The sequence below is a fragment of the Cervus canadensis genome, chromosome 17 (assembly GCF_019320065.1).
Source record: "Cervus canadensis isolate Bull #8, Minnesota chromosome 17, ASM1932006v1, whole genome shotgun sequence".
Lineage (NCBI taxonomy): Eukaryota > Metazoa > Chordata > Mammalia > Artiodactyla > Cervidae > Cervus > Cervus canadensis.
The window spans coordinates 7,757,618-7,783,825 of NC_057402.1; the positions used below are offsets into that span (position 1 = coordinate 7,757,618).

At 51.5% G+C, this 26,208-nt stretch overlaps 2 gene segments (V, D, J or C); both read right to left on the minus strand.

The window, feature by feature from the left end:
• Positions 1 to 26,208, minus strand: part of LOC122455145 — a 204,149-nt gene that overhangs the window by 155,978 nt on the left and 21,963 nt on the right. Inside the window, 2 exon segments of the C gene segment in view lie at positions 19,006 to 19,010; positions 20,390 to 20,419. Of these exon segments, the coding sequence occupies positions 19,006 to 19,010; positions 20,390 to 20,419 (35 nt within the window).
• LOC122455144 overlaps positions 1 to 26,208 on the minus strand; it is a 77,220-nt gene that overhangs the window by 14,395 nt on the left and 36,617 nt on the right.

The following is a 26,208-nucleotide window of genomic DNA, read 5'->3' on the forward strand; positions in this document are numbered from 1 at the left end:
CAGTTGGTAAAGAATCTGCCTGCAAGCAGGAGACCCAGGTTCTGTTCCTGGGTTGGGAAGACCCCCTGGAGAAGGGAATGGCAGCCCACTCCAGTACTCTCGCCTGGAGAATCTCACGGACAGAGGAACCTGGCAGGCTAGAGTCCATGGGGTCGCAAAGAGTCGGACATGACTTAGCGACTAAACCGCCACCACCACCTGTGTGCCCAGCAAAGAGGCTGAAGGATGGGGGGCTTGTTGAGAGACTCGGTTTTGGCTCTGGGGCCTCCTGTCTCCCTTTCAGGAAACGGGGGATGTGGCTGCTCCAGGCCCTCCAGGAAACAACTGCTGTGGCCCTCCCGCTTTTCTGGTTCCTGCTTGGGGGAGGGGAGGTGCCCACGGTACCCTGCCAGCCCCTCTCACTGGGCTTGCGTCTCCAGCCCCAGGCAGCCGGGGCCCTGCCGGCACAGGATCAGCCAGGTCACAGCGTCGTGGGCCCTGTGTGGGCGGCAGCCCTGCCCTAGTCTGGCCCTCACAAGTGACAGAATCTGGCTTTGACTTTTTGAGCCCTTCAAAGTCTGACCTGCCTCCCCTCTCCACCCCACAACTGCCTCTTCCCAGCAATGGTGTGCAGAGCTTGGGTCAGGGCAGGGGTGGTGGTCCAGAACTTGCAGACCATGCAGTTGGCCGTGTTCATGCCCAGGCTGGGCTCCTTCTACAGCATCCTGTGGCTGAGTTCTGGGACCCTGTCCTGCCCGCACCCTCCTCAAACCAGAGAAAGGACATGATGCTACAGGTGTGGGCCCTAGCAAGTTGCCAGGTGACGCGTCTGGATCTCCGTGATGGAGCAGCCAGAACCGGGCCCACTGGCCATTCTGAGTCAGTCTCCTGTCTTCTGCCCACCCTACTCTGGAGGGTGGGTGACCTACCCCACTCTGGAGCATGAGGCTGTGAAGGTGTCTCTTGACTGGGCTGCCCCAAGCAGGGTGTGGAGTCCAGTTGAGGACTCAGCCCCTGAGGCAGGAGGAAAGGTTACCCTGGTCACTCAGCTGCCTCATTAGTCAGGGCACACTTATGCAATTGCTTCTGAAAACAGCTAGTGAGGTACAAGGGCTCTCAGGCCTTAATGTCCAAGGCAGAGGGGTGAGCCATGATGGGAGGGAGGTCTCATCTCCTGAACTTCTGGCTCATGGGGTTTAGGAGATGGAGAAGATAGAGATGACATCTGCTTGGGTGACCAGAGGCCTTACTTAGGGTGGGGGCTGTGGGTGGGCCCAGGGCTCTCCACAGCCCTGCAGACTTGGTAAGTTAATCCTACTCCAGGGCCCTGTTTCCTAGACCCTGCACTGAGGTAGACCAGATGTCCAGAATGTGGTGAGATTTAGCAAGTGATGAAGACCTTCCTTGAGTTTGTGGGGAGAGTGCTTGTATCTGAGATACTGCTTCTGAGGGCATCCCCTCTGGGGAAACTCTTCTGGACACTTGGAAGTGGGTCCTTATGGGCAAAAACACAAGAGAAAAAAATCTTGATACTTCATTGATTAGGTCAGAAGCTATACAAGGGCTATTGCTGACTCAGTCGATAAATCAACATGTGCAAGAAGTCACCAAAGGGAAAAGAAACTGGGGGTCCCTCCATTGACACCCAAGGAAGTGAGCAAAGAAGGGTAAAAACCAGAGAAAAAGGTAACAACTAGCAAAGTTTTTAAAATATGGGATGGGGGAGGGGAACCAACACATGCTGTAAGTTTCAAAAGGCAAATTTCAAAAAAATAACAAAAGATTCTTGTGTCTGCTGGCTTGTTTGCCCCTCCACCCCTACAGCCCAGAAGAGGCAGTTGAGGGGTTAAAGCTTTGAGAGGTCTCCTAAGTCCCTACGGTCCTGGGAGAAGGACACTGACCAGGGGTGCCCTGGTATTCCACGGGAAGGACACCTCCAGCTGCAGGTGACAGAGGCTTGACCTTCACTGGGACGACCAAGGCCGGCTGGCGTCCTCACAAGTGAGAAGACGGGGTGGGAACTTGCTCAAGTCTGAGGGTATGGGGGTGGGCTGTGTCTCTGAGGACATCTTGGCCATTCCCTCAGGACTATGGGGTGGCTGCCGTGGCTGGAAGAATGACAGGCCCTCTCCCCAGCCCTGTGGCAGGAAGGAAGAGCCACAGCAAGCCGCTCTTACTGCAGCCTGGCTGTTCACACAGGAAGAGGGGCCCCGCTGCTTCCACACCTCCGTGTTCAGATCGATGCTGCATCCACAGCATCCCGGGACCTGGGAATGCTCTCCTTTGGGAGATTTTGGGGAGGCAGAGTTGTTTCTGAGTCCCTTGTCTTAGCCTCTTATTTCTGCCTGGACAGACTGGCTGCCATGGGAGCTGCCGGAGAAAGGGTGTGAGCAATGTGGGTGGGTTTTCGGTGACAGGGCAGGAGCCCCCGGGGCTCAGATCCTGGGGCAGAATCCCCCTGACAGTGGGACATGCCTATCCCTTCAGTACAATGACCTGCACATTTAGCAGGGTCTCAGTGACCATGACCCCCCCTTCACGAACCCTCCTTTGCCCTAAGGTTACATACATCAGGCCAAGGCCAATGCTTGGGCAACAGTTGCCAGGGGGGATCTACAGCCCTAGGTGGGGCCAAGGGTGTGGGCACTCACCCTCACCTATAGGACAGGGAGGGGCACCTAATAGGTGGCCCTGTCACTGCTGTGTGCACTTGCTTGCATGGATGTGCTTACACTCATTAGTTTGCAGGAATTTGCATGAATTTCTTTGCATGCCTTAGCTTGTCTTGCCAAGTCTCATGCATGTTTGAGGTAGTTTGACAGCTTTTCTCCTGAGGGCAGTCATGACTTGGACTTTGAGTTTCTTTCCTGCTGTGAACTCCTCCTTCATCTTTCCCACAGACTCCTACCATCATAAATTTCCACCTAATGGTAAAGGGAAGGGCCAAGAGAAGAACCAAGTGCCCTTGGAATTCTTGGAAGGCTCCCAGTGACCATGGGTCCTGACTGACCACCCACACCATGCTGGGGAAAGTGGTTGTCCTGTGGATGAGGTCTCAGGATGGACAGAACCAGAAAACATGGCATGCTCAGCTCCCACAAGAGGAAGATCCCCCTTGAAGTCATGGTGATGAGTTGGCTTTCACATCCAAAGTGCCCCCCACCGTCCCCCACCATAACTGACCTGCCACAATCAGCCTATACATGGCCAACTGATTTTCTGCTGGTGATGCTGCTTCTGCTTGGCTCTTGAGGTATGTAGCAGGAACTGAGGGATGAAACTCGGGGTTTAGAGGACTCAGGAAGAGAAGTGGTGTTGGCTGCACAGAGACAGCCTGAAGGGACAGGAGTGTGGTATGGCTGCAATCAGGGGAGTACATGGAAGAAGTCTGGACCTGCCTTAGAAGCAAAGCAACATTGGTGAGAGGCATGTGAATGGTTGGGCAAGACATGCCTTAGCAGCCTTATTCCCCATGTGATGCATAGGACATCAACTTGGAGGGCTCCAGGGTGTGCCTGACAGGACAGCACCTTAGTGGGTTCTAGGGTGTGCCCCACAGGATACCACCTTGGCAGGCTCCCGGGTGTGCACGATAGGACATCACCTTGGCGGGCTCCCGGGTGTGCACGACGGGACATCACCTTGGCGGGCTCCCGGGTGTGCACGATGGGACATCACCTTGGCGGGCTCCAGGGTTCGCCTGACAGGACACCACCTTGGTAGGCTCTGGGATGTGATCAATAGGATAACACCTTGGCAGTTTCTGGGGTGCTCTCAACAGGACCACAGTGGCAGGTTCATGAGTTACCTCTCAGCTGCTGCTGCCTTGGCAGGCTCCAGGAGCAACACAGTGGGTGTCCCACTCACGGAGGTGGGGCTGAAACCATAGCTGAGCCCCAGAGTCTGTTTGACTTAGGAAGCAGGGCTGAGATGTCTTCCCGCAGCTGTGTGAGCCATGAATTTATCACCACGGCCGTCTTTGTGAACTCAGCAGCTGTAGGGCATCCAGATGGACAGCAGGTGCTCCAGCAGCTGGAAAGGGCTGTTCTTGGCAGCTGTGGGCTGTGTAGGTGCGTGTGTGCCAGTACTGGGCTGGGTCTGGCTATGAGCTGCCACCATGGCAGGTCCAGGCTCACAGCCACTGTGTTCCTGGAGCCTGCCTTCAGCAGATCTGAGCTGGTGGCCTTGTGAAAACAATGACTGAGGGCCACCAGGGCAGGTTGCCACCATTCCCACTAACGAGGTGGGGCCAGCGGCAGTGCACTTTGTGAGCTATCACATCGGGTGACGGGTGAAGCAGCACAGCACACTCCCGGATGAACAGCTCCAAAGGAGGAATACTCAGTGGCTTCTCTCCAGTGGGAGTGCCCCGGTCACACCTACCTCCCACCACAGATCAGAACTGCAGCTCAGAAACAGATCTCAGGGCCTCTGATCCAACAGCGAGGGCACAGACCCTGCCCCAACGGGGCTGTGACACCCGCAGAGCAACGTGGAAACCTTGCTCAATGCCCAGTGCACGCCTCCTATCGAGGGGATGACTGACGGCCAGCACACACTGCGGAAACAGACAGCAGGCATTCACACTAAAAACAACCTTTGCACCAAAATATATTAAACCTACTCAGGCTACTCCCTTATGAAATAGCCCACAAAGACCACAGTAGGCAGCTGTTTCTCCTAAACTCATGGACTGGGAGAAATATGAGTAAAATGAAGAATCAGAGAAACCACTCCCACCTAAAAGACCCAGGGAATTCCCCAGAAGGAACAAATAACGAGACAGACCTCTTGAGCCCAAGGACACAAAGTTCAAAAAGGAAATAATGAAAATACTGAAGGAATTATGAAAAGCTATCAACAGAAAGGCAGATTACTGCTAAAAGGAATTAAAAACTACAAGGAGGAGCAAGAGAAATTAGAAAATTCCTTTGCTGAGATGAATCCTGTACTCAAGGCAATGAATAGCAGGGTGAATCTTGTAGAAGAAAGAATAAGTGACCTGGATGATAGACTAGTGAAAGGTATCCAATATAAAGAGCACACAGAAAGACAAAAACAAAAAAAAAAAACCCTATAAAAGCAGTAAGAGGAAAGGCCACCCAAACATAGCAACCTAAACAAGATGAAAAGGCAGAGAAATATTCAGCAGGCAAAGGAACACGATAAAAGCCCACCAAACCAAACAAAAGAGGAGGAAATATGGAGTCTACCTGAAAAAGACTTCAGAATAATGATAGTAAAAATGATCCAAAATCTTGAAAACAAAATGGAGTTACAGATAAATAGTCTGGAGACAAGGATTGAGAAGATGCAAGAAAAGTTTAACAAGGACCTAGAAGAAATAAAAAAGAGTCAATCAACAGTGAATAATGCAATAACTGAGATCAAAAGCACTCTGGAGGGAAACACAGTAGAATAACTGAGGCAGAAGATAGGATAAGTAAGGTGGAAGATAGAATGGTAGAAATAAATGAAGCAGAGAGGAAAAAATAAAAGAGAATTAAAAGAAATGAGGACAACCTCAGAGACCTCTGGGACAATGTCAAATGCCCCAACATTCGAATCATAGGAGTCCCAGAAGAAGACAGAAAGAAAGGCCATGAGAAAATACTTGAGGAGATAATAGTTGAAAACTTCTGTAAAATGGGGAAGGAAATAGCCACACAAGTCCAAGAAACCTAGAGAGTCCCAAACAGGAAAAACCCAAGGAGAAACACCCCAAGACACATATTAATCAAATTAACGAATATCAAACACAAAGAACAAATATTAAAAGCAGCGAGGGAAAAACAACAAATAACTTACAAGGGGATGCCCATAACAATAACAGCTGATCTTTCAATAGAAACTCTTCAGGTGAGAAGAGAATGGCAGGACATACTCAAAGTGGTGAAAGAGAAAAACCTACAACCCAGATTTCTGTACCCAGCAAGGACCTCATTCAAATATGAGGGAGAAATCAAAAGCTTTACAGACAAGCAAAAGCTGAGAGAATTCAGCACCACCAAACCAGCTCTTCAATAAATGCTAAAGGATCTTCTCTAAACAGGAAACACAGAAAAGGTTTATAAACTCAAATCCAAAACAACGAAGTAAATGGCAATGGGATCATACTTATCAATAATTACCTTAAATGTAAATGGGTTGAATTCCCCAACCAAAAGACAAAGACTGGCTGAATGGATACAAAAACAAGACCCCTATATATGCTGTCTACAAGAGAACCACCTCAAACCTAGAGACACATACAGACTGAAGGTGAAGGGCTGGAAAAAGATATTTCACACAAATGGAGACCAAAAGAAAGCAGGAGTAGCAATACTCATATTAGATAAAATAGACTTTGAAATAAAGGCTGTGAAAAGAGACAAAGAAGGACACTACCTAATGATCAAAGGATCAATCTAAGAAGAAGATATAGCAATTATAAATATATATGCACCCAACATAGGAGCACCGCAACATGTAAGGCAAATGCTAACAAGTATGAAAGGGGAAACTGACAGTAACACAATAATAGTGGCAGACTTTTATACCCAACTCACACCTATGGATAGATCAACTAAACAGAAAATTAGCTAGGAAACACAAATTTGAAAAGATACAATAGACCAGTTAGAACTAATTGATACCTATAGGACATTTCACCCTAAAACAATGAATTTCACCTTTTCCTCAAGTGCACATGGAACCTTCTCCAGGATAGATCACATTCTGGGCTGTAAATCTAGTCTTGGTAAATTCAAAAAAATTGAAATCATCTCAAGCATGTTTTCTGATCACAATGTGGTAAGATTAGATGTCAAATACAGGAAAAAAACCCACTAAAAATTCAAACATATGGAGGCTAAATAACACACTTCTGAATAACCAACAAATCATAGAAGAAATAAAAAAAAAAGAAATCAAAATATGCATAGAAATGAATGAAAACACCAAAACCTCAAACCTTTGGGATTCAGTAAAAGCAGTGCTAAGGGGAAGGTTCCTAGCAATACAAGCCTACCTCAAGAAACAGGAGAGAAATCAAATAAATAACCTAACTCTACACCTAAAGCAACTAGAAACAGAGGAAATGAAGCACCCCAGGGTTAGTAGAAGGAAAGAAGTCATAAAAATTAAGGCAGAAATAAATGCAAAATATACAAATGAAACCTCAGCCAAAATCAACAAAGCTAAAAGCTGGTTCTTTGAGAAGATAAATAAAATAGACAAACAATTAGCCAGACTCATCAAGAAAAAATGGGAGAAGAATCAAACCAACAAAATTAGAAATGAAAATGGAGAAATAACAACAGACAACACAGAAATACAAAGGATCGTAAGAGACTACTATCATTAACTATATGCCAATAAAATGGACAACTTGGAAGAAATGGACAAATTCTTAGAAAAGTATAACTTTCCAAAACTGAACCAGGAAGAAATAGAAAATCTTAACAGACCCATCACAAGCACAGAAATTGAAACTGTAATCAGAAATATTCCAACAAACAAAAACCCAGCACCAGATGGCTTCACAGCTGAATTCTACCAAAAATTTAGAGAAGAGCTAACACCTATCCTACTCAAATTCTTCCAGAAAATTGCAGAGGAAGGGAAACTTCCAAACTCATTCTATGAGGCCATCATCACCCTAATATCAAAACCAGACAAAGATGCCACAAAAAAGAAAACTACAGGCCAATATCACTGATGAACATGGATGCAAAAGTCCTGAACAAAATTCTAGCAAACAGAATCCAACAACATATTAAAAATATCATGCACCATGTTCAAGTGGGCTTTATCCCAGGGATGAAAGGATTCTTCAGTATTCACAAATCCATCAATGTGATACACCACATTAACAAATTGAAAGATAAAAACCATATGGTTATCTCAATAGATGCAGAGAAGGCCCTTGACAAAATTCAACATCCATTTATGATAAAAACTCTCCAGAAAGCAGGCATAGTAGGAACATACCTCAACATAAAAAAGCCATATATGATAAACCCATAGCAAACATTATTCTCAATGGTGAAAAATTGAAAGCATTTCCTCTAAAGTCAGGAACAAGACAAGGATGCCCACTCTCACAACTACTATTCAACACAGTTTTGGAAATTTAGCCACAGCAATCAGAGAAGAAAAAGAAATAAAAGGAATCCAGATTGGAAAAGAAGTAAAACTCTCACTGTTTGCAGATGACTTGATCCTCTACATAGAAAACCATAAAGACTCCATCAGAAAATTACTAGAGCTAATCAATGAATAGAGTAAAGTTTCAGGATATAAAATTAACACACAGAAATCCCTTACATTCTTATACACTAACAATGATAAAACCGAAAGAGAAATTAAGGAAACAATTCCATTCACCATTGCAATGAAAAGAATATACTTAGGAATAAATATACCTAAAAAAACAAAAGACCTATATATAGAAAACTGTAAAACACTGGTGAAAGAAATCAAAGAGGACACAAACAGATGGAGACATATACCATGTTCATGGATCAGAAGAATCGATATAGTGAAAATGAGTATACTACCCAAAGAAATCTATAGACTCAATGCAATCCCTATCAAGCTACCAACAGTACTTTTCAGACAACTAGAACAAATAATTTCACAATTTGTATGGAAATACAAAAAACCCTCAAAGAGCCAAAGCAATCTTGAGAAAGAAGAATGGAACTGGAGGAATCAACCTGCCTGACTTCAGGCTCTACTACAAAGCCACAGTCATCAAGACAGTATGGTACTGGCACAAAGATAGAAATATAGATCAATGGAACAAAATAGAAAGCCCAGAGATAAATCCACGCACCTATGGACAACTTATCTTTGACAAAGGAGGCAAGAATATACAGTGTAGAAAAGAAAATCTCTTTAACAAGTGGTACTGGGAAAACTGGTCAACCACTTGTAAAATGAAACTAGAACACTTTCTAACACCATACACAAAAATAAACTCAAAATGGATTAGAGATCTAAATGTAAGACCAGAAACTATAAAACTCTTAGAGGAAAGTATAGGCAAAACACTCTCTGACATAAATCGCAGCAGGATCCTCTATGACCCACCTCCCAGAGTAACGGAAGTGAAAGCAAAAAAGAACAAATGGGACCTAATTAAACTTAAAAGCTTTTGCACAATGAAGGAAACTATAAGCAAGGTGAAAAGACAGCCTTCAGAATGGGAGAAAATAATAGCAAATGAAGCAATTGACAAAGAATTAATCTCAAAAATATACAAGCAACTCCTATACCTCAACCCCAGAAAAATAAGTGACCCACTCAAAAAATGGGCCAAAGAACTAAACAGACATTTCTCGAAAGAAGACATACAGGTGGCTAACAAACACATGAAAAGATGCTCAACATCACTCATTATCAGGGAAATGCAAATCAAAACCACATTGAGGTACCATCTCACGCCAGTCAGAATGGCTGCTATCAAAAAGTCAACAAGCAATAAATGCTGGAGAGGGTGTGGAGAAAAAGGAACCCTCTTACACTATTGGTGGGAATGCAAACTAGTATAGCCACTATGGATAGCAGTGTGGAGATTCCTTAAAAAACTGGAAATAGAACTGCCATACGACTCAGCAATCCCACTGCTGGGCATAACCACTGAGGAAACCAGAATTGAAAGAGACACGTGTACCCCAATGTTCATCCCAGCACTGTTTACAATAGTCAGGATATGGAAGCAACCTAGATGTCCATCGGCAGATGAATGGGTGAGAAAGCTGTGGTACATATACACAATGGAATATTACTCAGCCATTAAAAAGAATGCATTTGAATCAGTTCTAATGAGGTGGATGAAACTGGAGCCTATTATACAGAGTGAAATAAGTCAGAAAGAAAAACACAAATATAGTATATTAATGTATATATATGGAATTTAGAAAGATGGTAACGATGACCCTATATAAAAGACAGAAAAGAGACACAGATGTAAAGAACAGACTTTTGGACTCTGTGGGAGAAGGTGAGGGTGGGATGATTTGAGAGAATAGCATTGAAACATGTATATTATCATATGTGAAAAAGATTGCCAGTCCAGGTTTGATGCATAAGACAGGATGCTCAGGGCTGGTGCAGTGGGATGACCCTGAGGGATGGGATGGGGAGGGAGGTGGGAGGGGGGGTCAGGATGGGGAACACATGTGCACCCTTGGCTGATTCATGTGAATGTACGGCAAAAACCACCACAATATTGAAAGTAATTAGCCTCCAATTAAAATAAATTAAAAAGAAAACAATAAGAAACCTGTGGGATAATATAAAGTGTGCAAATCTATGCATAATAGGGAATCCACAAGGAGAAGAAAGAGGAAAAAAGATTGAAATGTATTTGAAGAAAGTATGGTTGAAAATTTCTCAAACCTAAAGAAGGAAACAGCTATCCAGATACACGGGGCACGGAGGGTTCCAAACAAAATGAACTTGAACAGACCAACACCAAGATGTATTATAATAAAAGGGGCAAAAGTTAAAAATTCAGAGAGGATTCTAAGGCAGCAAGAGGAAAAGAAAGAACCTCTGTAATGCCATCAGCCTATTTGTCTACCAAAACTCCACAGGCCAGAAGGCAAGATATATTCAAAGTCCTGAAAGGAAAAAACCTACAGCCTAGGATACTTTACCCAGCAAGATTATCATTCAGAAAGGAGAGATAAAGAATCTCTCATACAAGCAAAGACTTAAAGAATACAGCAATACTAAACCTATCTTTAAAGAAATATTAAAGGTCTTCTCTAAATAGAAAATAAGAAAGAAGTTATAAGAATGAGAAAATCACAACTGGGAAGTAAATCACTTAAATAAACCAGTATACATATTTAAAAAATAAAATAAGATTGTGAAAAGTATTAATAACCACAATGATCAGAAAAAGGATAAAAATGAAGATGTAGAAAAGGATATGAAAGTCATGAAATATGGAAAAGGAGAGTAAGAAAATATAAATACTTTTTAGGATGTGATTGAGCCTAAATAACTATCAGTCTAAAGCAAATAGATATAGGAAGGGTTAACATACTTGATATAGGAAGGGCTTTCCTGGTGGCTCAGAAGGTAAAGCATCTGCCTGCAGTGCGGGAGACCTGGGTTTGATCCCTGGGTCAGGAAGACCCCTCTGGAGAAGGAAATGGCAACCCACTCCAGTACTCTCGCCTGGAAAATTCCGTGGTCGGAGGAGCCTGGAAGGCTACAGTTCATGGGGTCGCAAAGAGCTGGAAACGACTGAGTGACTTCACTTCACTCACTAACTAATACTTAATGTGGCAACCACAAATCAAAAAAATACAATAGATTAACAAAACCCAAAAAGATAATACAACAATAGCATAAAATAAAAGGAAAATTTCAAACCACAAGAGGAAAAGAAAAAAGAAAAAAAAAAAGAACAAAGAAAATATATAAAATTGATTAGAAAATGAGGTTTACAATGGAAATAAATACAAATCTTTCATAATTATCTTAAATATCAATGGTCTAAATGCTCCAACCAGAAGTATTAGAATGCATACTAGATAAAAAAACAAGAGCTGACAATGTGCTGCCTGAGAGACTGACCGTGGGACAAAGGACGTACATAGATTCAAACTGAGGGAATGGAAAAGATATTCCACTCAAATGTAAATGACCAGAAAGCAGAAATCACAGTGTTCATATCATACAAAATAGACTTTATAGCTTAGACCATAAAGAAAGATAAAGAAGGACACTATATACTGATAAAATAATCAATACAAGAGGATCATCAACACATATGCACCTAATACAGGGACACCCAAATACATAAAACTAATACTAACAGACATAAAGGAGAAATTGATGGGAATACAATAATAGGAGACTTTAACACTCCACTGACACCAATGGACAGATCTTTCAGAGAATCAATAAGGCAACAGAGATACTAAACGATACAAAATAGAACAGTAAGACTTGACTGATATGTTCATGATATTGCATCCAAAAAACCAGATTATACATTCTTTTCAAGTACACAAGGAACATTCTCTAGAAGACAAACTAGGGGACAAAACAAGCCTCAACATATTTATGAGTGTAGAAATTTTCTTGAGTACCTTTTCTGACCATACAGCATGAAACTAGTAATCAACCACAGAAAAGGAAATGAGAAAAAACAACTACGTGGAGACTAAACAGCATGCTACTATAAAACCAATGAGTCAACGAGGAAATCAAAGAGGAAATTGAAAATACCTTGAGACAAAAGACAATGAAATCACATACAAAGTCTATGGGATACAGCAAAAGCAGTTTTTAGAGGGAAATTCATAGTGATATAGGCCTTCATAGAAAAACAAGAAAAATCTCAAATAAGATCTAACAGCAGCAGAAGATATTAATAAGAAGTGGTAAGAACACACAGAACTATATAAAAATGCTTAGTGACCTGGATAACCAAGATGGTGTGGTCACTCACCTAGAGCCAGATATCCTGGAATGTGAAGTTAAATGGGCCTTAGGAAGAATTATGAGGAACAAATCTAGTAGAGGTGACAGAATTCTAGCCCAGCTATTTAAGATTTTAAAAAATGATGCTGTTAAGGTGCTGCATTCAACATGTCAGCCAATTTGGAAAACTCAGCAGTGATCACAGGACTGGAAATGGTGTTTCTATTCCAATACCTAAGGAGGGCAATGCCAAAGAATGTTCCAGTTACTGTACAAGTGCACTCATTTCACATGCTAGCAAGGTAATGCTCAAAATCCTTCAAGCTAGACTTCAACAGAATGTGAACTGAGAACTTCCAGATATACAAGCTGGATTTAGAAAAGGCAGAGTAACCATGGATTAAATCACCAATATTTGATCAGTTATGGAGGAAGCAAGAGAGTTCCAGAAAAACATCTACTTCTGCTTCATTGATGATGCTACAACTTTTGATTGTGTGGATCACAGCAAACATGGAAAATTCTTAAAGAGATAGGAGAACCAGACCACCTTACCTGTCTCCTGAGAAATCTGTATGCATGTCAAGAAGCCACAGTTAGAACATGACATGGAAAAACAGACTGATTCCAAATTGGGAAAGGAGTACAACAGGGCTGTATATTGTCACCATGCTTATTTAAATTCTATGCAGAGTACATCATGTGAAATGCTGAACTGGATGAATCACAAGCTGGAATCAAGATTTCTGGGGAAATATCAACCTCAGATACACAGATGACACCACTTTAATGGCAGAAAGTGAGGCAGAACTGGAGTCTTCATGATGGTGAAAAAGAAGAATGAAAAAGCTGCTTGAAACTCAACACTCAAAAAACTAAGATCGTGGCATTTGGTAGGATCAATTCATGGCAAATAGAAGAGAAAAAGTGGAAATAGTGACAGATTTTATTTTCCTGGGCTCCAAAATCACTGCAGACAGTGACTGCAGCCATGAAATTAAAAAACACTTGCTCCTTGGAAGGAAAGCTATGACAAACTTAGCATATTAAAAAGCAGACGCCACTTTGCCAAAAGTTCCATGTAGTCAAAGCTATGACTTTTCCAGTAGTCATGTACAGAAGTGAGAGTTGGACCACAAAAAAGGCTGAGTTTGCAAAAATTGATGCTTTTGAACTGCAGTGTTGGAGAAGACTTTTGAAAGTCCCTTGGACAGCAAGGAGATCAAACCAGTCCATCCTAAAGGAGATCAACCCAGATTATTCATTAGAAGGACTGATGCTGAAGCTCCCCTACTTTGTACCCCTAATGCCAAGAGTTGGTATATTCGAAAAGACTCAGATGCTGGGAAAGACAGAAGGCAAAAAGAAAAATGGGTGTAAGAGGAAGAGACGGTTAGAGAGCATCACTGACTCAATGGCCATGAATTTGAGTTAGGTCTGGGAGATAGTGATGGACAGGGGAGCTTGGTGGGCTGCAGTCCACAGGGTCACAAAGAGTTGGACACAACTTAGCAACTGAACAGTATTATACATATTGAATATGAAACATATGTGTATATATGCACATATGCATATATATATTCAATAGGAACAATAAGACTATTGAAGATATGTTTTCTCATAACTCTCTCTCTCTCTATATATATATATATATGTATATATTCATAAATATATAAATCATTCAACTGTGAAGGACCTCAAGGAGACACTCCCAAGTGGAAAATGTATTTCAATACTAGTTGGTTTTTTGGAGGGCACAAAATTCTTGGATCACATTATCTCTTCAACAAGGTTTTATGGGCACTGACAAATTTTTCTTTGTAAAGAAATAGGGCCAGATGCCTCGCCTCTCCTGTTTGGTCTGACTGTGTGTAGACGCTGCTTTGCTTATTTTGAAGTCATGTTCATTTCCTTCAGTCCCTCAGTCGTGTCCGACTCTGCGACCCCATGGACTGCAGCACGCCAGGCCTCCCTGTCCATCACCGTCTCCTGGAGCTTGCTCAAACTCATGTCCATTGAGTTGGTGATGCCATTCAACCATCTCATCCACTGTTGTCCATCCTCCTCTTGCCTTCAATCTTTCCCAGCATCAGGGTCTTTTCCAGTGAGTCAGTTCTTTGCATCAAGAGGCCAAAGTATGGGAACTTCAACATCAGCATCAGTCCTTCTGATGAATACTCAGGACAGATTTCCCTGAGGATGGACTGGTTGGATCTCCTTGCAATCTGAGGGATTTGCAAGAGTCTTCTCCAACACCACAGTTCAAAAGCATCAATTCTTCACCACTGGGGCCAAGGATGTGTCTCAATTCTGCTCTGCTGTCCTTAGTTGGTGGTCAAAGGGGCTGCTCATCCCAGACACTGCATCTGCATCCCAGGATGGGCAGAGAGTGAGCTGCACTTTGGAAGCCCTGCCCTTGGACCCCAGGGCATCTCATGGTGAAGACCAGGGTCACATGGATGCCCCTGGGGGCAGAGGTGTCCGGGTTGCACTGGGAAAGACGAGGGGAGGATGGGTGTCGCGTGGGCGTGAGGACAGTCAGCCCCAGAGACGAAGGACAGGAGCTGCGGGTGGAGGGGTCCCGCGTGGGCCGTGCTGGGCAGAAGGGGGCTCGGGGCTCGGGTGTGGAGTGTTGGGTTGACCTATTTGGGTGAGGAGAACCCAGGGCCAAGGCAGAGAGGGGGCATCAGTGCAGGGGGTTCAGGGAGGGAAAAGTGAGGGGTGGGGTGGGGAGGGTAAAGGTGCAGGGTTGGGGGTGAGGGGGGCTGTAGGGACGGACCTGGAGAGGGGAGTGGGCGGGCGAGAGTGTCCTTTTGCACCCCTGTGTCCTGTCACCGAGTCCTAGATGCTCCTTCCCTCCAACTGCAGCTGAAAGTGCCGCCTCCTCCAGGAAGTCACCCCGACTGACTCCAGACCAGACTGAGCAGGGAGACCTGGCCCCCCTGTCATGCTCTGCATCTTTGCTCATGAACTGCAGCGAGGCCTGCGCCTGACTGCGGCCCCCGCCCAGGCCCCGTGCAGGGACCCGGGATGGTGAGCGAGGGAAGAAGTGGCGGGCACCCTGCCTCTGGGTTGGGCAGTCCGGCTCCCTGCTAGAAGTCTCTGCGGACCTCCAGGCCTGTGTGGGGGTGGGGCAGGGCAGGAAGCCAGGCAGGAAGGGGCCTTGCAGTCAGACTCAGTGAGCAGCTGTCACCGGAGCTGGCCTGGGGCTTCAGGGCTTTCCTGCCTGGGGGCGGCGGGGGCGGGGGCGTTGCCGCACAGAGAAGAGGCTGCCGGGGCCCCGGGTGTGTCAAGCCGCTGCCCCACAGAGACCAGCGCTGGCTCTGAGGTCTGGCGCGTGGCCCGCACCCAGGAAAGGAGCACGGTGAGTGCCGCCTTGAACCTCTGCCCCGAGCGGGGTCCAGACCCTCTTGCAGACAGGCTTGGGGGTGATGGGCAGGCAAGTGGAGGCTGTGGACACACCTGAACGTAGAGCCCACGGGGGCCTCGGGCTTCTGGGGGTCTGCTGTGGGCCGGGCCACCACGGCTGCCTGGGGTGGCCGAGACATCAGAGCTGGGGCCGAGGCGTGAGCACCCGGAGGGGCCATGCTGTGGGGCTCCCGAGGAAGACCTGTGTGAATGACTCTCCTCCAGGAGGAGACGGCCCTGGGGTTCCCCCGTGGCTGGGAGGAGGGCCCGGGGGCCTCTTTTGGGGTGGTCTTCCCGGGGCCACCTCCTAAAAAGGGGCCTGAGTGCTGCCTCGATCCTGCCTCCCGCGGAGTCCTCCAGATCTGCTCCCTATGAGCCAGCACTGTGGCCAGCCCCAGGCAGCAGGCAGGGCGTGGGGTCTGTGGTCCTGGTGGATACATGCGGACAGTGCGGCTCTGAGCCTCCTGTCTATGCGTGGCCCACAGGGTCTGGACACGTCCCTGGGCAGCTTGGGCCACTGGGGTCAGCTCTGGCTGGTGGTGACTCCGGAGACACAGAGGAGGATGGGGACACAGTCGGGATGCATGACTCTCCCAGCTCCAGGACCTAGAGACGAGGCACCGCTGGGCGCTGCTGGCTCACCCCAGGTCTAGGGCGGTGCGGGTCAGGCTGCACTCTGCTCTCTGACCTCTGGCCTGGGCTCGGGTCCCTAGGGGGCCAGTTTGGCTACATCGCCTCTTGCGGTGTCGCTCCCCTCAGCTCCGCAGTGACCCAGGACTGCTCGGAATCCCCGTTGCCCTCCCTGGCCCATGGCTGCTGTGATGAGGTTGGGCAGCCGGTCAGGACAGGACCCGGGAGTGTGGGCCTTTGAGTCTGAGCCTGGCCCACTGCCCGCCCGCGGCCGGTGCTATGAGTGGCTGAGACCATGGGTGTCCCAGCAGAGGCCCAGCCTGCCTCAGGCCTGCACAAGTTCCTCCAGGTCCAGGGGGCGGGAAGCTGCTGGGGGTCTCATTGTCCGGGTTTCAGCAGCCCAGCTAATGGCCCAGGACCCTTCGTCAGGCTGTTGCTGCCCTGAGAAGCAGGCTGAGGGTGTGCAGGGTGCAGTCCGATGTCAGGAGGGCAGGGCTGTACCCAAAACACAGCTTACAGCATCTCTGGTAGTGGGCCCTCGCATTCAGAGGTTTCTGTCCCAGAAAGTGTCACTGTGGGCCAACCGTAACTGTCATAACACCACCATGACACAGCCGGCATCAGAAACCCTGCTGCTGGCCTTCAGCGCCCCCGTGGTCTTGTCTGGTGGGCGTGGAGCCTTCGGGAGCTGTCAGCTGGTCCAGATCTGGACGGGCCCCATGTTGGGGAGGGTATGAGGGCCCATTCCAGAGCGCACGCTGTGGCCATGGAGGGCCCTTGCCCTGTGCAAGGCTGTGGGCATTCCGGACCGAGGGGCTCTCTCAGCCCAGGTCTGATGTCGTTTTGGCTGCACTCCGAGCCCCTCAGGCTCTAGGCCCCCTTGGAGTTGGGCTCCATCCTGGCACAGGGGTCCGCCCCCGGCTAGGGCCACCCTGCCGGCTAAGGGGTCCTGAGGGCAGGGGTGCAGTGGGCTCATGTGGGGCTCTGGCTGTGGCCGGGCCACTGAGTGGTTGTCCCCTCCATGGGAGACCCCAGGCTCTGTCTCCCTCTATCCTGCTCCTCGGGGAGCAGGCGGCGGGTGGGAGGAAGGAATCCACTGCCAAACTCCCCCGTCCAGCCCAGCTGGTGCAGCGTGGGAGCTGGACGGGGCAGGACTGTGCCCTGGAGTTGCGAGGAGGGGCCCGCAGCCATGGAGGTGACCTCCACTGCAGTCTCAGGGTGAGGCCCCCTCTGCCAAATTCTCTGTGACCACCCCTCCCCAAGGGTGCCCTGAGCACAGGCTGAGGATGCGGAGGCAGTGAGGATGGAGGGGAGGGGGCCAGGGCCCGGCCCTGGAGGGATGCACACAGCGGCCCACCTGCCTGCCTGGTGCCTGGCCTCCTCACTCTCTGGCTGGGCAGGCCCGGCTCGAGCTTCTGGTGCCCACCGTGGATGGTGCCAATGGAGCTCCCCTGGGGAGGGCAGATGCGAGTGTGAGGGGCCTCCATGTGCATGTCCCTGGAGCCCAGCCCAGGGCCCCCCGTCCCCGGGACCTGGCCCAGGGCCCCGCGTCCCCAGAGCCCGGCCTAGGGCTCCTCGTCCCCGGGGCCCGGCCTAGGGCTTCTCGCTCAGGGTCCTGTGGATGGGGCGGCCGCCTGCTGATCAGCACCCTTGGGCGCTGGACCCCGGCTCTGTGTGGGCTCAGGCGCTGGCCCCCGACCAGGGCCTGTGGGTGCCAGGCTGACCCTCCTGGTTTCCTCGGGCTGGGCCCCAGCTCTGCCCCTAGGCCACAATGGTCCCTGCAGGTCCGCACAACCTGTGTGACTTCAGTCCTGGGGTTCTCCCAGCTTGCAAGGGCCCGTCTCGTCAGGCCTGAATGCCAGAGGTCAGCAGCCTTGAGGGCTCCAGACTCTAGGAACAAGATGCCAATCCTGGGGTCAGAGTGTGGGGCCCCGAGGGTGTGGGGGTGGCCACCAGTTGGTCCTGTTGCTGTCTGGGCAGTCGCTGTGGTTGCCATCCACGAACACCAGGTCAGAGGGAGGTTCTTCCTCAGGACAAAGAGGGGCCAGGCGTCTGGACACACTAGAGGTCACCAGGGGTTCAGAGGAGGCAGGAGCTGCCCTGAGACCAGGCGTGTGCCCAGTTGCAAACATAGGCATTGGAGGCTGCAGTGAGTAGTCCACGGGAGGGGCTGGGAGGGCAGAAGTGTAGCGCAGGATGTCTGGGTAGGCTCCAGATGGACCCCAGGAGGGAGCTGGGCCAACAGACACTTGTCAGGGTGGCCATGAAGGAACAGACTCTGCTGCCCCAAGTCCAGGGGCTGGGTGGAGAGACCCCATGACTTGCCCAGCTCCAGGACCTGGAGACCAGGCACCGCTGGGCGCTGCTGGCTCACCCCAGGTCTGAAGGCAGTGCGGGGCGGGCTGCACTCTGCTCTCTGACCTCAGGCCCGGGGTCAGGTCCCTAGGTGGCTGGTTTGGCTACATCGCCTCTTTCAGTGTCGCTCCGTTCAGCTCCGCAGTGACCCAGGACTGCTCGGAATCCCCGTTATTCCCCCAGCCCGGAGCTGCTGTGATGAGGTTGGGCTGCCGGTCAGGACAGGACCTGGGAGTGTGGGCCTTTGAGTCTGAGCCTGGCCCACTGCCCGCCCGCGGCCGGTGCTATGAGTGGCTGAGACCATGGGTGTCCCAGTAGAGGCCCAGCCTGCCTCAGGCCTGCACAAGCTCCTCCAGGGTCAGGGGGTGGGAAGCTGCTGGGGGTCTCATTGTCTGGGTCTCAGCAGCCCAGCTCCTGGCCCAGGACCCTTCGTCAGGCTGTTGCTGCCCTGAGAAGCAGGCTGAGGGTGTGCAGGGTGCAGTCCGATGGTCAGGAGGGCAGGGTCAGACCCAGACCTGGAGGACAGGCTCCCTGGTTGTGGGACCTTGGGGCAGGGGTTTTTGTCTTGGAGAGTGTCACTGTGCTGCCATAATAACTACAATAACTACCACCATAATACCACCATGACACAGCCGGCATCAAAAACCCCACTGCTGACCTTCAGCGCCCCCGTGGTCTTGTCTGGTGGGCGTGGAGCACTTGGGAGCTGTCAGCTGGTCCACGTCTGGATGGGCCCCCGTGGCGGGGAGGGTCTGAGAATCGGTCCCCAGCCTGTCTCAGGCCTGCACAAGCTCCTCCAGGGTCAGGGGGCAGGAAGCTGCTGGGGGTCTCATTGTCTGGGTCTCAGCAGCCCAGCTCCTGGCCCAGGACCCTTCGTCAGGCTGTTGCTGCCCTGAGAAAGCAGGCTGAGGGCGTGCAGGGTGCAGTCCGATGGTCAGGAGGGCAGGGTCAGACCCAGACCTGGAGGACAGGCTCCCTGGTCGTGGGACCTTGGGGCAGGGGTTTTTGTCTTGGAGAGTGCCACTGTGCTACCATAATAACTATAATAACTACTACCACAATAACCATAATAACTACTACTACCACAACAATCGTAATAACCACTACAACAATCGTAATAACCACTACTACTACTATAACAGTACCACCGTGACACAGCCGGCATCAGAAACCCTACTGCTGGCCTTCAGCGCCCCCGTGGTCTTGTCTGGTGGGCATGGAGCACTTGGGAGCTGTCAGCTGGTCCAGGTCTGGATGGGCCCCTGTGGCGGGGAGGGTCTGAGAGTCAGTCCCCAGCCTGTCTCAGGCCTGCACAAGCTCCTCCAGGGTCAGGGGGCAGGAAGCTGCTGGGGGTCTCATTGTCTGGGTCTCAGCAGCCCAGCTCCTGGCCCAGGACCCTTCGTCAGGCTGTTGCTGCCCTGAGAAAGCAGGCTGAGGGTGTGCAGGGTGCAGTCCGATGGTCAGGAGGGCAGGGTCAGACCCAGACCTGGAGGACAGGCTCCCTGGTTGTGGGACCTTGGGGCAGGGGTTTTTGTCTTGGAGAGTGTCACTGTGCTACCACAATAGCTATAATAACTACTACTACTACAATAACCATAATAACTACCACCATAATACCACCGTGACACAGCCGGCATCAAAAACCCCGCTGCTGGCCTTCAGCTCCCCCATGGTCTTGTCTGGTGGGCGTGGAGCACTTGGGAGCTGTCAGCTGGTCCACGTCTGGATGGGCCCCCGTGGCGGGGAGGGTCTGAGAGTTGGTCCCCAGCCTGTCTCAGGCCTGCACAAGCTCCTCCAGGGTCAGGGGGCAGGAAGCTGCTGGGGGTCTCATTGTCTGGGTCTCAGCAGCCCAGCTCCTGGCCCAGGACCCTTCGTCAGGCTGTTGCTGCCCTGAGAAAGCAGGCTGAGGGCGTGCAGGGTGCAGTCCGATGGTCAGGAGGGCAGGGTCAGACCCAGACCTGGAGGACAGGCTCCCTGGTTGTGGGACCTTGGGGCCGAGGTTTTTGTCTTGAAGAGTGTCACTGTGCTACCATAATAACCATAATAACTACTACCACAGTAACCGTAATAACTACTACTACTATAATAGTACCACTGTGACACAGCCGGCATCAGAAACCCCGCTGCTGACCTTCAGCGCCCCTGTGGTCTTGTCTGGTGGGCGTGGAGCCCTCGGGAGCTGTCAGCTGGTCCAGGTCTGGACGGGCCCAACGGCAGGGTGGCCTGTGATGCCTCCTTGCCCAGCCCACCATGCAGCCATGGAGGACCCTCGTCCAGGTGCAAGGCTGTGTTCATCCTGGACTGAGTGGCTCTCTGAGCCCAGGTTTGATGTCCTGCTGGGCCACACTCCAAGCCCCTTCAGGTCGGTGGTGGCGGGACAGAAAACCTCAGAAGCTGAGCAGAGGCCAGAGCAGGGCGGCCTTGGACAGCATCCTCACAGGAACCTGGCAGGTAGGGATGACAGTCCATCTTGAGCTCCCCAGGCTGACCTATGGGGTGGCAGGGGGCTAAGCTGCAGGGCTGGGAGGGAGACTTAGGCGTAATGGCTCCCACGGGCACTTTCCGCAGAGGCTGTCCTGCCTTAAATGTAAAAGCCATCTCATCAACGTTTAGGGTCACTTCAGGTGTGGACAGGAGAGGGTGCCCCCTTGGCATCCACATGGGCTTGCAGTAGCTTAATAGAGCGAGTCTTTGCTTCCCGTGGGCAAGATCACTGGGTGAGCTGTACAGAGTTCTGAGTGTCTGGTTTGAGTCTGTGCAGTGAACTGGACAGAATTTCGCTTTCTAGAATTTCATCTGGAAATGAAAGCTAAGCTGCAGGGCTGGGAGGGAGACTTAGGTGTAACGGCTCCCACGGGCACTTTCCGCAGAGGCTGGTCACTGGCTTGGCTTCTGGCGCAGTGCCCGCCCCTGCCATGATCTCTGGACGCTACACAAGGAACCTGCACACCCCTGCTACATGTGAGAGGCCACTCGAGCCTCTTCAGGCCAGGCCCGGATCCAGACTCCCCTACCTCGGGTCTGGCAGCAGGCTGGGAGCTGCTCCCTCTGCATGAGCCCCTCCCAGCCTGCTCCCTGGCGAGACCCTACGCAGTTGAGTACAGGCCCAGCTCCGGCACCCACTGCTGTCAGCTTCCCTGAGCTCCCAGCAGGGTTGGAGGTATCTCGGGTCCTGCCCCTGGGCAACTTGACCTGACAGCTTCCCAGTGTGGGCTCTGTCCTTCCTGGCCCCGTTTGGTGGCGCGCTGAGGGCCAGGTGGTCAGGGCCAGCTTGCTGGGCGCTGGATGTGTGGCTGCGGGGTCCATGCAGTTGTTTCAGAGTCTGGGCACAGGCCCGCGGGCCGTGTCTGCCCAGAGCGGCCCAGGAGGCCGAAGGTCTGGTCTCTGAAGCTCAGGCTGAGAAGCCTGGCCGTGTGGGGCTGAGTGGCCGTATGGTTGGCAGGTTTTTGCTGCCCCATGTCTCACTGTGGTAGTCGCTAGAGTAACACCACAGTAGAGCCCTTGGCAAAAAGCCCTGTTTGCACTGTAGGCCGTCAGTGTGAGGACCCTGGATGTGGGGCGTTCAGAGGGCTGAACAGTAGGGGTGGCTGGGCGGCCTGGGCTGGCTGTGGATGCTGCAGTGCTGGGCTCGTGGCTTGTGGGGGGGCATGGCTCCAGAGGCGTCCTGCAGGAACATGTGGGAGGCCTCTCCCGTCAGGTGGACGATGACCACACCAGCTCTGCCCTGAGGCTCCGAGCAGGGCACAACCAAGTGACAGCCTCCTGGGTTGACAGATTGTACCCAAATTGCCTGCAAACTGTGTCTCGGTCACCTTGAGGCTGGTTGTGCTCTGGGGCCAGCAGGCGCCTCCCACCAGGAAACCGAGGAGCAGAGCAGGGTCATTCCTGCTGCTGCCCGTCCTTGGAGTCGGGGACCAGTTGTGCTGGCCCAGTCCCAAGGGCAGCGCTGAGCTTCTCCATCCTCGTGGCTCCACCGGGACTGGGAGCAGGTGCAGGGAGCTGCGTCCCCCCACCCTGCACCCGCCCCCACCCCGACCCTGGGGGCCCAGAGTCCCAGGACGTGGTGTTTGCTGTGGGGCGGGGCTCTCCTCCCCAGGCGGATCATGACATCTGAGCCCTCACGGCTCCAGGCCTTGGAGCACGGTTGAGACCCACCCTCTCTGAGGCCCTCTGCGGCCCCTGGGCACCCACTCCCTGCCGATTTTGGGTGAGGGATTGTGATCAGGCCTGGAATCTCTGGCTTGTCCAGCAGAGTCCCTGCTGGAATATGGACAGTGCTCTTGATCTGGTCTCCCCCTAGCACCCTGGGGCATCGAGAGGGGCTTCTCCACCTGCAGGGGTGCGTGCGGCTGGGGCTGGAGGACTGGCCCTTTGCCGGGACCCCTGCCCTGCTGGCAAGTCTTGGTCCTGGGGAGTCGTGGTCCTGGGGAGGGGTCAGGGGCTCCCTGGGACGGCTGCCTCATTGAGACCTCAGCCGCCTTTGCTCAATGCTCTCAGTAGGTGGCCCGGAGCCCCAGGCCCTTCTCTGTCCCCTGGCTGTGGGCCAAGCCCAGGGTCCATGCCCATGCATCCCTTCTGGTTCACTGTCCTCAGTACACGGGGGAGGCACCCTAGTTGGGAGCCCAGTGCCCCTGGGGACGCACCACCCAGCTCCACACCTGCGTATGGGTCGGGCTTTATGTCAGGGCCTGAGTCACTGTGGGTGTAGTCATAACCTTCAACACAGTATTCTCACAGTGACACGCACACCCTCAAAATCCTCTGTCCCCAGTGGCTGTGTGTCTGGGGCCGCGCTCGCGGGCTCCACCTGTATCTGAGTTGGGGACGCTGTGTTTCCAGTGGGTTTTTGCTTTGAACCCCAAAGTGAGCAGGGTGCAGGGTGAGTCTGACTCAAAGTTCCATGGGTGAAGAGGCAGCCCTGCTCTGGGCCTGGGCTTTGCTGACATCTGCCCATGGGTGAAGAGGCACCGCACTCTGGGCCTGGGGTCTGCTGAGATCTGCCAATGGGTGACACGGGCAGTCTGCGTGGCTTGGGGGTTGGCACCCCATCTCTGGGCCTGGGCTCCACTGAGATCTGCCCATAGGTGAGGAGGCAGCCCTCTCAGGGCCTGGGGTCTGCTGAGATCCACCCATGGGTGAAGAGGCAGCCCTCTCTGGGCCTGGGGTCCACTGAGATCCACCCATGGGTGAAGAGGCAGCCCTCTCTGGGCCTGAGGTCCACTGAGATCTGCCCCTGGGTGAAGAGGCAGCCCTCTCTGGGCCTGGGGTCTGCTGAGATCCGCCCATGGGTCCCACGGGCAGTCCGCCCACCTCGGGGGTTCTGGTTGTGTCCTTGCTGCCCTCTGGGCCCCTCTCAGAGTTTCCCTGTTCCGGGCCTGACCAGTGAGGGCTAGCTACCACCCCTGGCCCTCAGCTCACATCTGCTGGAAGTTGCTGATGGTGGCTGGGCTCACCCCTGGCACATGTGTCAGCCACTTGGCACCTGGGGACAGCCGCCTGGATGCGAGAACGTCTCCTGTCTATGGCTGTGGGGAGTGCTCCCCCTTCCCAGCACTGGGTGTGGATGGCCTGCCCCGGGCATGATGCGGGTGTTTCTGTGGTTGTTTGGGAAGTCTCTGGTGATCAACCTTCCCTACCCTGTTCCCTGGCTCCAGTGCACGTCCTTCTAAGGACCTTCATGGAGCCTGCCAGGGGCACCTGCTGGCCAAGGAGACTGGATGTCCAGGTGAGTCAGGGCCTGGCCTGCCGCCTTCCAGCCCTAGCTGGGCTTGACCTGAGGGCCAGCCTGTGAGGGGCTGGTGGCCCTGGGCTCCGTGCTCACTGTCCAGGTTAGCTGTTCACACAGTTGCTGTCCAGGGGCCTTTCCCACGGACGTGGTGGAAACAGCTTTATTCGGGCACTGTAACAGCAGGGGGTGGCTGAGTGCACCCCTGCACAGAAGTGACAGCCATGTCACAGGAGAGGTGGGAGCAGGGTGCCCGGGACTCTGGTTTAAGAGGGACCAGGTAGTGTGGCCACGTGTGTGTGACGAGGCCACTGTGTCCACCAGCCACAAGGGAGCAGGGACTGGGTCAGGACTCTGTCCTCACTGGGCTCCGTGTCTCGAGTCAGGCAGCTGAGGGGCTTGGGGGGCTGAGGGCTGCTGAGGCTGACCCTCTAGCACTTCCGGTCAAAATTGTCACTAGCGTTGCAGAAACCAGTACTCGAGAAGTCAAGCACCACACTCGGAGAGTTGGAGAACTCAGGTTTATTATGCCAGCATGTCCAGAAGAGTTAACACTCCAAGCTCTGAGCCCTGAACAAAGGGGTTACAGGGTTTATATAGACAGGCTGTTGTGGGCAACACTAGCTGCTAATACACTGGTTTAAACTAAGGGGTTTTCTGCACATGGGAACAGCAGTCAAGAAGGGGAGAGGGATGCCTGATCTGGACAGACATGAATAAGCAGGGGCTGGGCAGTTGCAAAGAGCAGGACAAGGCTGAGTGAGTTAAGCTCCAGTTCCTAGTATTGCAAGTCCCCACTTTCTGAGACTACATGACTTACGTGATCCAGACTTTGCAAGGAGCAATCTGAGTTACAGAGGCAGAAGGAGCAGGAATTTTTCCTCTTCACCAGGACAGCGACAGCTCCCCTGGGTGTGCAGAGCAATGGAAACATGGTGGAGGCATCTAACACCAGGGTCTCTGGCACTGTTGTGGGGGCCATGCCTACCTACATCCTCGGGGCTGGAAAGGCCCTGTTAGGAGCCAGGCCCTCCCAGCATCTGTGCTTATGGAGCAGCCACCAGGATGGGGAGGAGCAGGGCCTCTGCCTTCCTACGGGGCAGCCTGGGGGCTCTGTGCTGGAAAGCAGCTGGGCATCCGTGGGCAGGGCCATGGTGAGCCAGGGCATCAGTGGACGAGATGCAGCCCTACACACTAAGGCCCCGGGATGGGAAGGAGATGGGCCGGCCTGGGAGGCAGTATGCTGGGGGTGTGTTAGGCATGCTGTGAGACTGCCAGGGAGCCGGGGCCTCATGTCTGTGATGGAGGGCGGTGGGGGACCCAGGCGATATAGAAGTTTTGCAACAAAGGTAAGGTAGTTTGAACGTCAAAAGGGTATTGCTAATTAAAGAAAGCCAGATAACCCAAGTTCAGCAATTTAGTGCTTTTCTGTGTGTGGGAAGATGCAAGAGTCTGGGCTCCCTGAAAGCATTCATTTCATAAGCATTCAGCTGTCTGGGCCGGTGTCCTGCGTTTTCACATCCTGAGTTTCCTCAGGACTCACCTTGGGGAGTAGCTGCAGCCTGAGGGCTGCTGGACGGCAGGTGTTGTTCACCTCCCTGGGCAACTTCAGGGCTCAGAAATCCACCTTTGGAGGGCTGGCATCTCGGATGACTGTGGCATCCTTGTTTACTGATATGGTA